General features: G+C 39.7%; 1 protein-coding gene across 2 annotated transcripts in view; it reads right to left on the reverse strand.

Moving 5' to 3' along the window:
* Positions 1-13,394, reverse strand: part of RASA3 (RAS p21 protein activator 3) — a 335,356-nt gene that overhangs the window by 62,585 nt on the left and 259,377 nt on the right. For both annotated transcript variants that reach the window (XM_040336372.1, XM_040336371.1), the window contains exon 12: positions 2,159-2,273. In XM_040336372.1, the coding sequence (XP_040192306.1) occupies positions 2,159-2,273 (115 nt within the window). The remainder of the gene's footprint in view (positions 1-2,158; positions 2,274-13,394) is intronic.

The raw sequence follows: 13,394 nt of genomic DNA on the forward strand, positions 1-13,394 counted from the left end.
TAACAGTTCAATATCAGTATTTGCGGGTGATACTAAGCTAAGCACGGCAATAACTTCTACGCAGGATGTGGAAACCTTGCAAGAAGATCTAAACAAAATAACGGGGTGGGCAACTACATGGCAAATGAGGTTTAACCTCTTGACCACCGCCCCATGTCAAAAAGACGTCCTCCTTTTTAAAGTTGAATATCTCGATAACGGCAGCAGCTGCTGCCACAACCGAGACATTCATCTTTTCAGGGGGCGGTGGTGTACACGATAACGGCGCTCTCCCGCGCTCTCCGCCGCTTACCGGAGCCGTCGGTAGCGGCGGAGGGGATCCGATGTGTCCGGCAGCTGAGCGGGGACGGGACTGAAGGAGAAATCTCCTTCACCCGTCCTCATAGCTCTGCTGGGCGGAAGTGACGTCAAAACGTCAGTCCCGCCCAGCCTCTTAAAGAAACATTTTTTTTTTTGTCATTTGAAAAAATGACATTTTTTTGACCCCAGATCTCATATTTAAGAGGACCTGTCATGCTTTTTTCTATTACAAGGGATGTTTACATTCCTTGTAATAGGAATAAAAGTGATCAATTTTTTTTTTTTTTTTTCAGTGTAAAAAATTATAAAACTAAATAAAAATAAATAAGAAAACCAAAAAAAAATTTTTTAAAGCGCCCCGTCCCAACGAGCTCGCGCGCAGAAGCAAACGCATACGCGAGTAGCGCCCGCATATGAAAACGGTATTCAAACCACACAAGTGAGGTATCGCCGCGATCGTTAGAGCGAGAGCAATAATTCTAGCCCTAGACCTACTCTGCAACTCAAAAAATGCAACCTGTAGAATTTTTTAAACGTCGCCTATCGAGATTTTTAAGGGTAAAAGTTTGACGCCATGCCACGAGCGGGCGCAATTTTTAAGCGTGACATGTTGGGTATCATTTTACTCGGCGTAACATTATCTTTCACAATATATAAAAAAATTGGGCAAAATGTATTGTTGTCTTATTTTTTAATTCAAAAAAGTGATTTTTATCCAAAAAAAGTGCGCTTGTAAGACCGCTGCGCAAATACGGAGTGACAAAAAGTATTGCAATGACTGCCATTTTATTCCCTAGGATGTCTGCTAAAAAAAAATATATAATGTTTGGGGGTTCTGATAAATTTTCTAGCAAAAAAATTGTGATTTTCACATGAAGGAGAGAAGTGCCAGAATTTACCTGGTGGGCAAGTGGTTAATGTTGAAAAATGTAAAATAATGCATTTGGGTGGTAAACATAGGAATGCAATCTTCTCGCTAGAGGGAGAACGTCTGGGGGAATCAAGAATGGAAAAGGACCTGGGGGTCTTAGTAGATGGTAGGCTCATGCAATGCCAAGATGCTACAAGCAAAGCCAACAGAATATTGGCATGCATTAAAAAGGTGATTCACTCCAGAGAATTCTCGATAATTCTCCCACTCTACAAGACTCTGGTCCGGGTGCACCTGGAGTATGCCATCCAGTTCTGGGCACCTGTCCTCAGGAGAGAGTCCAGAGAAGGGCAACAAAGCTAATAATGGGACTGGATGATTTCTGCTATGAGGAAAGACTGCAAGCACCGAATGTATTCTCTCTGCAGAAGAGACGCTTGGGAGGGTATATGATTTCAATGTACAAATACCATACTGGTGACCCCATGATAGGGATAAAACTCTTCCATGCAAGGGCATTTAAAAAAACACACACCATTCACTAAAACTAGAAGAGAAGTGGTTTAACCTTAAACTGTGTAGAGTGTTCTTTACTATAAAAGCGGTATTCTCTTCCACAAGCAGTGGTTACAGCAGGGAGCATCGATAATTTTAATAAACTATTAGACACCTAAATGACCACAACATACAGGGATATACAATGTAATATTGACATAAATGCACTCACACAGGTTGGACTGGATGGACTTTTTTTACAACCTTACCAATTATGTAACTATGTAACTATGTCACCAGAGGCACTGAATTTTTTTTTCCTATCACTTTCTGTTGCAGCAGAATCTTTGCAATCTGTTAACACACAGCAGGTTTTCTAAGCTATTAGTATAGCAACTTTTTGGACAACTTGCATTTTTTTTTTTAACAGAACACAGTTAATCTTGGGAAACAATCAAACTTTACATGTGTATGGACAGAGATATTATTTACCTCATCTATAATTGGCTTTAATGTAACTTGCAGATAATGCATCCCAGCCAGTTTCATTGTTTCATCTATACATTTTGATGTTAACGAGTTGCCTCTAAAAATTGTGTTTGGATCCCTGGAAAAGAAGAAAAAAATATTTCAAATATATTGCAGGCCAGAGTTGGAAAAGTATTATCAGCATAATTCAATATACATAAATTGTCCCACTAATTGGGCTCAGAGACTTACGGTAAATATATGGCCATTGAAAGACAGTACAAGGTATCCCTAACAACCCAATTTGGGATCTGTGCTCTGTCTGAAAAAGTAGGTTTTCTGCACAAGTTAATGTAGTAGTTCATCAATCTGAGATACCGTATATATATATATATATATATATATATATATATATATATATATATATATACACATACATATATACACAGTACTGTGCAAAAGTTGTAGGCAGGTATAAAAAAATGCTGTCAATTAGGAATGCTTTCAGAAATAGAAGTGTTAATAGTTAATTTTTTTCAATTAACAAAATAAAGTAAATGAGCAGAAGGGAAATTGAAATCAATAATTGGTGTGACCACCGTTTGCCTCCAACACAGTATCAATTTTTCAGTTCTTCTAGGTACAGTTTTTTAAGGAACTCGGCAGTTAGGTTGTTCCAAACATCTCAGAGAACAAATTCATACTTTTCTCCTAGGCAAATCACAATGTTGTTCAGTTCAATGCATTATTAACTATGTCTGAATATCAGACATTTTAATATTCCATCATTAATCATATTCTTAACAACTTGAAACTGGGTAAAACAGCAAGTGGGTGACCAGCACCAACAGAATTCAGGTTATGGAACCCTGAGTCATAGGATGAGACTATTGACCTCCCAGATACCTTTCAGGTAATCCTCATACAATGGATGCATCAAGAGCTGTATTCATGCTGATACATGCATACATACTATATAAATTTCATGCTAAAAAACAGATGGGGAGATTTTGAATGAAAGAAGTCATGTGCTAAAGATGATGGTATAACATTCCTTTAAAAGTCCACAAAGAATGCACTTTTTCTACGGAAGTAAGAATTACAGTGTAAATAAATTAACAGATGACTTTTGAAAACATACTGACGGAATTAATATCATGCTTCTATTAAGAAGGAGTTGCTCTATGCAAGCTTACGGACTGCTGATCAAATATATTTGTTGATTCTGCAATTGCAAGTAATGAAGACTGTATGTTCAACCCCACTTAGATGTAACCATAATACTGTAATGAAGGAGAGTCATGAATGTAGGTACACTGCTAATGTGTATCAGTTCAAGCAGTTGTTAGGGTATAGTTGAATTGGGAACTTTTGAGTGGCATCTGTACTAATAAAGTGATGCAGCAAAGATCGCAATTCAATACTTAGTCTAGTACAAGAGAAAAGCTCTACATCAGAAAAAGGCTCTTTCCTCTCAGGAGTAAGCATCATCACCTTGTCCAGTAATAGTGCCCTTACTAGCAACTACGGTTGAGACGTAATCCAAAAGTTTGAAAGTTTGGCATTTAATAAATAATCAAAACATCATGCAGAAGATAAAAAAGTAATGAGGCATATTTGTGGTGTTTAATCTTAAAGAGGTCCGCCCACCCCTACAAAAATGAAAAGCCAGCAGCTACACATACTGCAGGCTTAATAATAGGACACTTACCTGTCCCGGAGTCCAGCGATGTCGGCACCGTAGCCGATGTTTCCGTCAGCTGTCAGGTGCTGCCGCAGCCATTGCGTGTAAGGGAATCCGACAGTGTAGCATTACGGCTTCATGTCTGGTCCCTACTGTATATGTGCGAGGAGGAGGGAGCTGAGCTGCTGATGTAATGCACCGTGGGCCAGACTCCCAGAAGTGTGAACAGGTCTGATCCCCCCTCCCCCCAAAAGGTGCCAAATGTGGCACTGGAGGGTGGGAGGCTGAGACAAATAAGTGGAAGTTCCACTTCTGGGTGGAACTCAGCTTTAAGTAGGGTACACACTATAAGAAAATTAAAAGAAAAATTTTATATGATGCACGATTTTCAGGTCGTGTGTACACAACTTTCGACATCCGATTCAGACTTTCCAAACAAGAATTTACGAAGGGACAGCCTCTAAAAAAAAAATCGGAGGTGAATAGAACTTACGATTTTGATTTAATATGTACTGTTTTCATATGAGACACATCAGATAATGTATGATCAGAAACAATAAACAACAAAAAAAACCTGTGTCATATGAGAATTTTCATACATTATTTGCATCCTTGACTTGCTGTGAAACATTGAGGAAAACCGGACGATTTCCTTATAGTGAGTACCCACCTATAGGCAGCACTTTTACTTTTAAAATGTAAAAAGTGTCTGACAAATTTGCTTTAAAAGGTAATGTATAATAATTTCTTCTCTTTTTTTGTAATATACATGCAAGAGGAATCAGCTTGATGTAACTAATCTTTGATTACATGTATCATTTTTCATTATATGTATACATAGGGACAGCCATCTTTCAGACACAGGCTCTACACAGTGCTTGTACTTTACTGCATATTTTCCCATGAAAACTTTCCTGACCTCATATAACTATATTACATTTTCACACCGGTTATTACAGTGATGATTAATTTATAATTCAATGTTACGCAAGTCAGTTAATCATAATTTCAGAGTTATGCCATGATTAAGAAAATAACAGCTGTAGTGCCACTGCTTTCTAAAACTCACTGACCACCTTGGTAGTTCGTAAGGAAATGAGAGGATGAATGACAGCCTGTCAATTCTCCTCCCTCCTGCAGCGTATAGCAGTACTTGCAAAATGTGATGTGACTGCACTTAGTTGCTTTATGGTTTGTCATCACAGATTTCTATGGCAATGAAGCAAAAATAAGTTTAAATTCAACAGTGGGTTTCCACAACAGGATGCTGTCCCATGTGGCCAAATAATTTCCACATGGCAGCACACAGGACTATGTCCTGGCATAAATCAAATGTAAGGTAACATTTTTAATATTAGGTACAAGAAGGAAGTAGAAGAATTTAATCTGGAGAGGAGTGGGGTTAGAGGTGGCCAGTCAGATTAATAAAAGTAATGGGGGATCTCACTTCTAAGTATAGTGAGAAAACTGTCTTGTTTCGTTTGGGATGTGGCTTATTTAATATATGTAAAGTTGAACTTTACCCAAGCTACAAATGTTGTATTTTTTATTTATTTTTTAATCTGCAAGGAGTTAGTGACTATTAGCAAGTCTAATTTCTCATTCATATACTTTGCATATCAATATAGTACAAGTCTTGACTGCTTTATGAACAACGTGGGTGACTGTGATCATTGCCAGCAACACTGCACATTGCAACTCATAGAATGGGCAATGCAGGGCCTTCTTTGCAATGCCAACCATATGTGCTGAAGTCATCAATCTGGAGTGCAAGAGACCTGGGGCCATGCCAGTGGCTGCACTAAAAACAGTACCTAGCACTGCTGCATACAGCTGGATTATAGTAATATGCAAAGTATGTAAATAGGTAACAAAGCTACTGTACTTGCCAATACCTTATAAACATTCAGATGCACAATTTACAGAATAATTGAGCATCAATACAAAATTCAATACCTATAGCTTGGGTACATTTTCGCTTCATCTTCAAAAGGTACATCAGTCATCCCTGAGTGATCTCAAGCACTACCTCTAAGCATTTTGTTTTGTATGGGGTCCCTTTTAGGCACTGTGTTATTTAAAATGTATACCAAAAAAATGAGCCTGACTGCAGCGGTGCATGCGCACAGAGGATTCTCGGCTGAAGGTACGTCAGATGCCGGACCTTGCCGGAAAGAAGTCTCCCACGTGCATGCACGGGAGTGACAACATCGCGGCTCCAGCCACTCACAGCGCTGGAGCCACAATACCCGGAAGACATGCCAAGGGAAAATGTCATCTTCCTCAGCGTGGATCGGCAGAGATACTGACGCCTCGTTCTAAGGTAAGTTACATAGTTAGTCAGGTTGAAAAAAGACACAAGTCCATCAAGTTTAACCATAAGAAATAAAATAATAATAATATAGTACAATCACATATACCCAATTCTATACCCACAGTTGATCCAGAGGAAGGCAAAAAACCGCCGCAAAGCATGATCAAATTTGCTACAGCAGGGGAAAAAATTACTTCCTGATCCCCCGAGAGGCAATCGGATATACCATGGATCAACTTTACCTACAAATGTTAGTACTCAGTTATATTATGTACATTTAGGAAAGAATCCAGACCTTTCTTAAAGCACTTTACTTAGCTGCCCAGAACCACCTCTGGAGGGAGTCTATTCCACATTTTCACAGCTCTTACTGTGAAGAAACCTTTCTGTATTTGGAGGTGAAATCTCTTTTCCTCTAGAAGTAAAGAGTGCCCCCTTGTCCTCAGTGTTGACTGTAAAGTGAATAACTCAACACCAAGTTCACTATATGGACCCCTTATGTATTTGTACATGTTGATTATATCTCCCCTTAATGTCCTCTTCTCAAGAGTGAATAAATTCAGCTCTTCTAATCTTTCCTCATAGCTGAGCTCCTCCATGCGGTGCATACTAGCTCATTATGCCTTTTGCCTTACAGGTCGCACCAAAAAAAAATAAAAAATTATACTACTACTAAAACTATACAACCGCTTTAAAGTGAACAAATCACTAAACTGTAGAATTATAAAGTAAAGAATAAGGCGCTATACATGTTCATGTAAAAAAAGCGTCACAAGGAAAACCCTGTATCAAACTTAAATGTGTACATTAATGAAACAATAAGCTTGCTCATGCAGGGTTTTCTTTGTGAAAGTTTTTTACATGAACATGTATAGCGCCTTATTCTTTACTTTATAATTCTACACTATTCAGGACTGTAATTTTATATTATTTTTGATTTTAGGTTTTTAGATTTATGTGTAATTTATTATAATTTAAAGGGGAATTAAATCTAAAGGGGGAAAAAAAAAAAACAATAACATGAACATTATATCGTTAATCATAATTTTTTTTTTCATCTAGGCTAGTAAAGAGAGCAAATCCAAAAATGTAGGTAATATATGGCATATAGAACAAATATATGAGCAGCACTACAGAGGTATGACCTATGCATGTGGTTTATATAATGTTGTAAATCCAAAGACAGATGCCACTGCACCCCCTGTGAGTACATATTAGCTATAGATTATTATTATGACTGCAGAACTATGTACTGTATATAAATCAGAAGGTTTACAGCAAAATAAATCAGCAAAATTTGTAACTGGGATATCTAAAACATGGGGGTAGGGAGGGTTAAGGGAAGGAAAACAAGGAAGCTCCCTTCTTTGTTTTCCTTCCCTTAACCCTCCCTACCCCCATATTTTTTTTGGTAGGGTGGGAGAACATTGGTGGGGGGGGGGGTCAAGAAAAGGAGAGAAAAAGGGGAAGGTATCATGGGGGAAGTAAGATATGCACTTTAAGGGAGCGAGGTGCGTAGGCGAAGGGGAACTTGGGGGGTTGGGATTGGTGGCTTACCAGTAGAATATAACATTTGCCAAGAACTTATTGTGGTCCCATTGGGACATGTTTTTTGGTTATTATTCATCCTCCTCCCAAAACACCATCCACTCCAGCTGCTTTAAAACGTTTGAGTTAACTTCAAAAAACAATTATGCTCCAATGGGAGGTTGTGGTAATCTCCAGTGTCCAGAGATGACCATGTGTCCTGCAGATAAGAAGCAGCGCAAGAGTCCATGTTTAACCACTTAACCCCGAGACCATATTGCTGGTCAAAGACCAGAGCACTTTTTGCGATTTGGCACTGCGTCGCTTTAACTGAAAATTGCGCAGTCATGCGACGTAGCTTCCAAACAAAATTGGCGTCCTTTTTTCCCCACAAATATAGCTTTATTTTGGTGGTATATGATCACCTCTGCGGTTTTTAGTTTTTGCGCTATAAACAAAAATAGAGCCACAATTTTGAAAAAAAATTATATTTTTTACTTTTTGCTATAATAAATATCCCCCAAAAATATATATAAAACATTTTTTTTCCTCAGTTTAGGCCGATACGTATTCTTCTACATATTTTTCGTTAAAAAAAATTGCAATAAACGTTTATTGATTGGTTTGCGCAAAAGTTATAGCGTTTACAAAATAGGGGGTAATTTTATGGCATTTTTATTAATATTTTTTTTTACTAGTAATGGCGGCGACACATTTTTGGGACCATTGGCATTTTTATAGCGATCAGTGCTATAAAAATGCATTGATTACTATAAAAATGCCACTGGCAGGGAAGGGGTTAACACTAGGGGGCGGGGAAGGGGTTAAGTATGTCCTAACTGTAGGGGGGGTGGACTCACTAGGGGAAATGACTGATCGCTGTTCATACATTGTATGAACAGACAGTCAGGCATTTCTCCCCCTGATAGGACCGTTTACACACACAGCTCCCGGTTCTCGCCCTGTAACGAGCGATCGCGGGTGCCCGGCGGTGGCCGCTTCGCAAGTGACGTAGAGCTACATGCTCTCGGGCAGGGGAGCCAACCTGCCGCGGCTGGTCGGCAAGTAGTTAAAATTTGTAAGATTTGGGAGTTGTGTAATGCATAGATAATTCTTTTCAATAGTTCATTGTTTGCAATTCATTTATAAATACCGTAGCTAAAAACCTTTTCCAGAAAGGTTTAATCAAGAAGCATGTATTCAAAAAATTGGTCTTATGCCCCTTTCCTTTAAGACATCTCCATTGAGAGACAGGGAATGCAGGGTCATAGCCACGAATGTACCATCTCAATATGATCTTATAATTGAGTTCTTGTAGTCTGCTGGAAATAGTGGGAGAAGGTAAAGGATTTTTCCCAATCAATGGGTGAATCTAGTTTCAATTACCATTTCTTAGTATATGTAGGTCTGCCCAGAACTGTTTCAAGATGCATCAGTGAAGAAGTGAGAGGATGTGTGTTGGTTTAACCACTTCAATACCGGGCACTTTCCCTCCTACCTGCCCAGGACAATTTTCAGCTTTCAGCGCTGTCGCATTTTGAATGCCAATTGCACGGTCATGCAATACTGTACCCAAACTAAATATGCAACACTGTACCTAAATTAATCTTCCCACAAATAGAGCTTTCTTTTGGTGGTATTTGATCACCTCTGCGTTTTTTATTTTTTGAGCTATAGACAAAAAAAGAAAGACAAATTTGAAAAAAACTGATGGGCACTGATAGACAGCACTGACCGCACTGATAGGCAGCACTGGATAGGCAGCACTGATGAGGAGCTACTGACAGGCATGACTAAGTGGCATCTGAAGGGCACTGACAGGCATTACTGATGGGGCACTGATTGGCACTTTTATGGGCACTGATTGGCACTGTTGTGGTCACTGATTGCCACATTTACGGGCACTGGCAGGTGTTTATTATGGAGCACAAGCTGGCAGGTGATGGGCACTTATTGGCAGCTGATGGGCACATCTGATGGGGGCTGCACTAATAATCAATGTGCTGATTATCATTGCAGATCGGCTCTCCCTGTCGGCGTGAACCGAGGAAAACTGTTTACCGGCACTTCCTGGTTCACGTGATAATCAGCTGTGATTGGTCACAGCTAATCACGTAAGAAGCCTTTGTCAGAGGCTCCATACCATGATCGGAGTTGTGGCATGTCAGACTGACACAGCACCTCCGATCGCGTCAGCTTGTTATCCTGATCACGTCATATGAGGTTCGATCAGGATAACTAAACCACTTTGTCTCCGTCATATTGCTATATGGCGAGCAGCAAGTGGTTAAGTACTGAACTAGGAGAATTTTAAAGGTGGTGTGAGGTTTAGTAAAAGGAACAATGGATGGGAAAGAGTCTATGAATGTTAAGAGTTGGAAAAGTCCAAACAATGCAAATTTTTAGGGAATGAAAAGAAAAACTTTAGAAGAACATATCTTGTTATCATGAAGGGTGTAAAGTGTATTGGTGTTATCTTGCTCTTGCCCCCTTAAGAGGTTTCGGTATGTGGACTTTTCACTGACTTTACATAAGTAAAGTCAGTGAAAAGTCCACATACCGAAACATTGGTGTTAAAGGACCTAGTCTAGCAGATTCATATTGTTTTCATATGAGATGATCCCAGGAAATCAGGATGGAGGTAGTCAAAATCAGCATAGAATGCAGTTTAGTGAGGTTCCAAGAGGTTACTTATTCCTGCAGGTCAGTGATGGTGAACCTTGGCACCCCAGATGTTTTGAAACTAAATTTCCCATGATTCTCAACTACACTGCAGAGTGCATGAGCATCATGGGAAATGTAGTTCCAAAACATCTGGGGTGCCAAGGTTCGCCATCACTACTCTAAGTCATCCCAGAGTTTTTCCTATCTATGGTGAAACTAGTCAACCAATGTTGTGAGTGGCTTTATAGAATTATAATTTCGATGGGGGGGGGGGGGGGCAAGTCCCCCTCTTTCCTTGGGTCTGATCAAGGTAAATTTAGAACAATTTGTTATGCCATATACTAAAACAAATGGAATGGTTAAGGGGGGGGGGTAAAATAGGTTTTATAGGGTATTCATTAGGGCCGCTTCATTACAGCATGACAGAGGTACAGTATTTTTTGGTCCTAGGTCAATTTGAATGAGAGTTACTTCCAAAAAAACACCAATTTACACCGTCAAAAGCCTTTTCGCCATCAATAGCAATTAGGCTTGTTAGTGCGGAGTTAGTATGATCCAAGGGAAAAGCTGAACACCGATCATGTCTTGACAGGCAAAACTTTAATCAGCTGACAAGCTTCAGTCTATGTTGGGGTTTATCCCCAGGATTGCAACCTCCCTTGAGGTATATCTCCAGCCTTTGTTGGGGTTTATCTCCATGTATCTGTATTTCCATTGGAAAGACTCCCCTTCACTTATTTTAGTAGGAAGAATTTTGACACATTAGTCAGATTTTTATTACTTTTAGCTAGAGTTTCTGTTCTATTTTACATGTTCTTCTGGTGGGTTTTATTGTTTTCATTATAATGTAATCTCCCATCAATAAGCTGATGACACATGGCTCTTTATATGTTTTATCTGATGTTCATAGGCCTGTCAATTCTTTCTTTGACTGCATTGAAGTTTTTAACTTGTGGATGTCTTTGAATTTTTTTAAGAAAAAAATGTTATTGTTATTTGAAAGTGCAAAAGGACAATATATTATTTAGAGTTCTCATAATGTAAAAAAATATGTATTTTTTGGAGTAACCTTAAAGGTTATATCTGTAAAGAAGCATACAACTCTAAAAAAATTTATAATATCTTGTTTAACAATAATGAGATTGCTTTATTTGACCTATTTTATTGTGTGTTATGTTTGAGCTGGGGAGTACTGAGTAAACATTTGTTTGGGAAAATTATTAAAAAAATTATCAGTAGCATAATATTGAATTTAGATTTTACGATCAGCTTTTAGAAGATGCCAGAATATCCTACAGTGCGAGATAGCAAATGGCAAATTTACATTGAGATACACAGTTAAATTACTAAATGGTAATATGGGAATGTTTTGATCCAGAGTACTGATCTGCCTTTTGGGGAAATTTGTGCCACTTGTGGGAATTTTTTTATGCATTGGATGCAAACCAGGCAATGGTGCCTAAAAGATATTATTCTGTCCTCCTCTGGACAAAGACTATTTGAATTTATTTCGGATGAAATACGGACATACATGTATCCCTATGGGATAGCGGGTGTCAGCAGATGAACATCCGCTGACACCCGATCTCATCAGTGTCCGCTATGCTCTGATTCTGCAGACGGAGGAAAATCCTATTTTTCCATCCGTCGGCAGATCGGAACGGATAAACATGGACAGGCGGTCCTTGTTCATCCGATCCCCCCATAGAGGGGGCGGAGATCTGACAGGGCGTTTCCTGCACAGTGTGCAGGGACCACCCTGTCATCTGCCGGCTTAGTGGGGATCAATGGAGCGATCCCAGCTGAGCAAGCGGATGAGAAAAGTACGGATCCTCACAGGATCTGTACATGTAAAAGGGCCCTAAAGGTTTTAAAAGTAGCACATCTCTTTTTATCCCATTTCCTTGAGAAATGATATGCTTCCTTAAAAGTGACCTAAGATGTAAGTGCTTGAGCCCCTGTTCACCCCAGTTTGACTTATCGTACAATTTGACAGGTCAAAATTGCATGACAACTCAAATTGCATGACAACTCACACCCAATTGTAGGCAATGGAACTGTTCAAATCGGTGAAACACCAACTTTGCGGTACCGCACGGATTTGGAAACATTTTCCTGCACTATTTTTTGCGATTTCAGGTACGACTTGCATAGACATATGTGCATGAAGATGTCAGCCAAGTCGCACTGAAGTCACACTGACCTGTGGCTTTGAAATCATGCCATTTCAAGAGAAATCATATGATTTCAAAGCCGTATTCAGTGTGAACGAGGGTTAACAGTGTACATTCACCACAGGGGTTACTAAGAATAAAGTACACTAATGATTTTAAGTAGGGTGGCTAATTATTAGAACCAATCTGCATCTGTAAAGACCACATGATAGCCATAGACAGGGGCCCCTACATTTCCCTTCCATCCTTCTTGCATGCACTCATACTAGGTTATGTTATGTAATGTGAGAGGCAAAGCTGATATCCTGGAAAAAGCTACAGAAAGAATGTTATTGCCATTTTGTTTTCCTCCAGGATTGAACTGGCCAAGTTTGTGACAGGCTTACTTTAAGTACATCAATGCAACTGGCACCTAGCTCTCCAGCATGTTAGGCAATGGTACTATAACATGAATACCCATACATAGTTCAAAATACAACAGCAACACCTGAAATAGAAGATCTGCCCTTCAGAACACATAATAATGTAGCCTCTAAGGCCCCGTACAGACGACCGGATCGATCCGCTGCGACCGCTGCCGGATTTCTGTCTGATGGTTGTACACATCATCAGACAGAAAAACGCGCGTAAACAATACGCGGGGCGTGGCCGCGCCGTCGCCATGACGATGACGCGGCGACGTGGGTGGCCCTGGAAGTTCAAAGCTTCCACGCATGCGTCGAATCAGTACGATGCATGCGAGGGATGGCGGTCGGTCGGACGTGTCAGGTGAGTCTGTACAGACGACCGAATACGTCCGACGGACAGGTTTCCAGCGGACAGATTTCTTAGCATGCTAAGAAATTTTTATCCGCTGGAAACTGTCCGATCCACGGGACAATTGTCCGCTCGGGCCTA

Source organism: Rana temporaria, chromosome 2 (genome assembly GCF_905171775.1).
Source record: "Rana temporaria chromosome 2, aRanTem1.1, whole genome shotgun sequence".
NCBI lineage: Eukaryota > Metazoa > Chordata > Amphibia > Anura > Ranidae > Rana > Rana temporaria.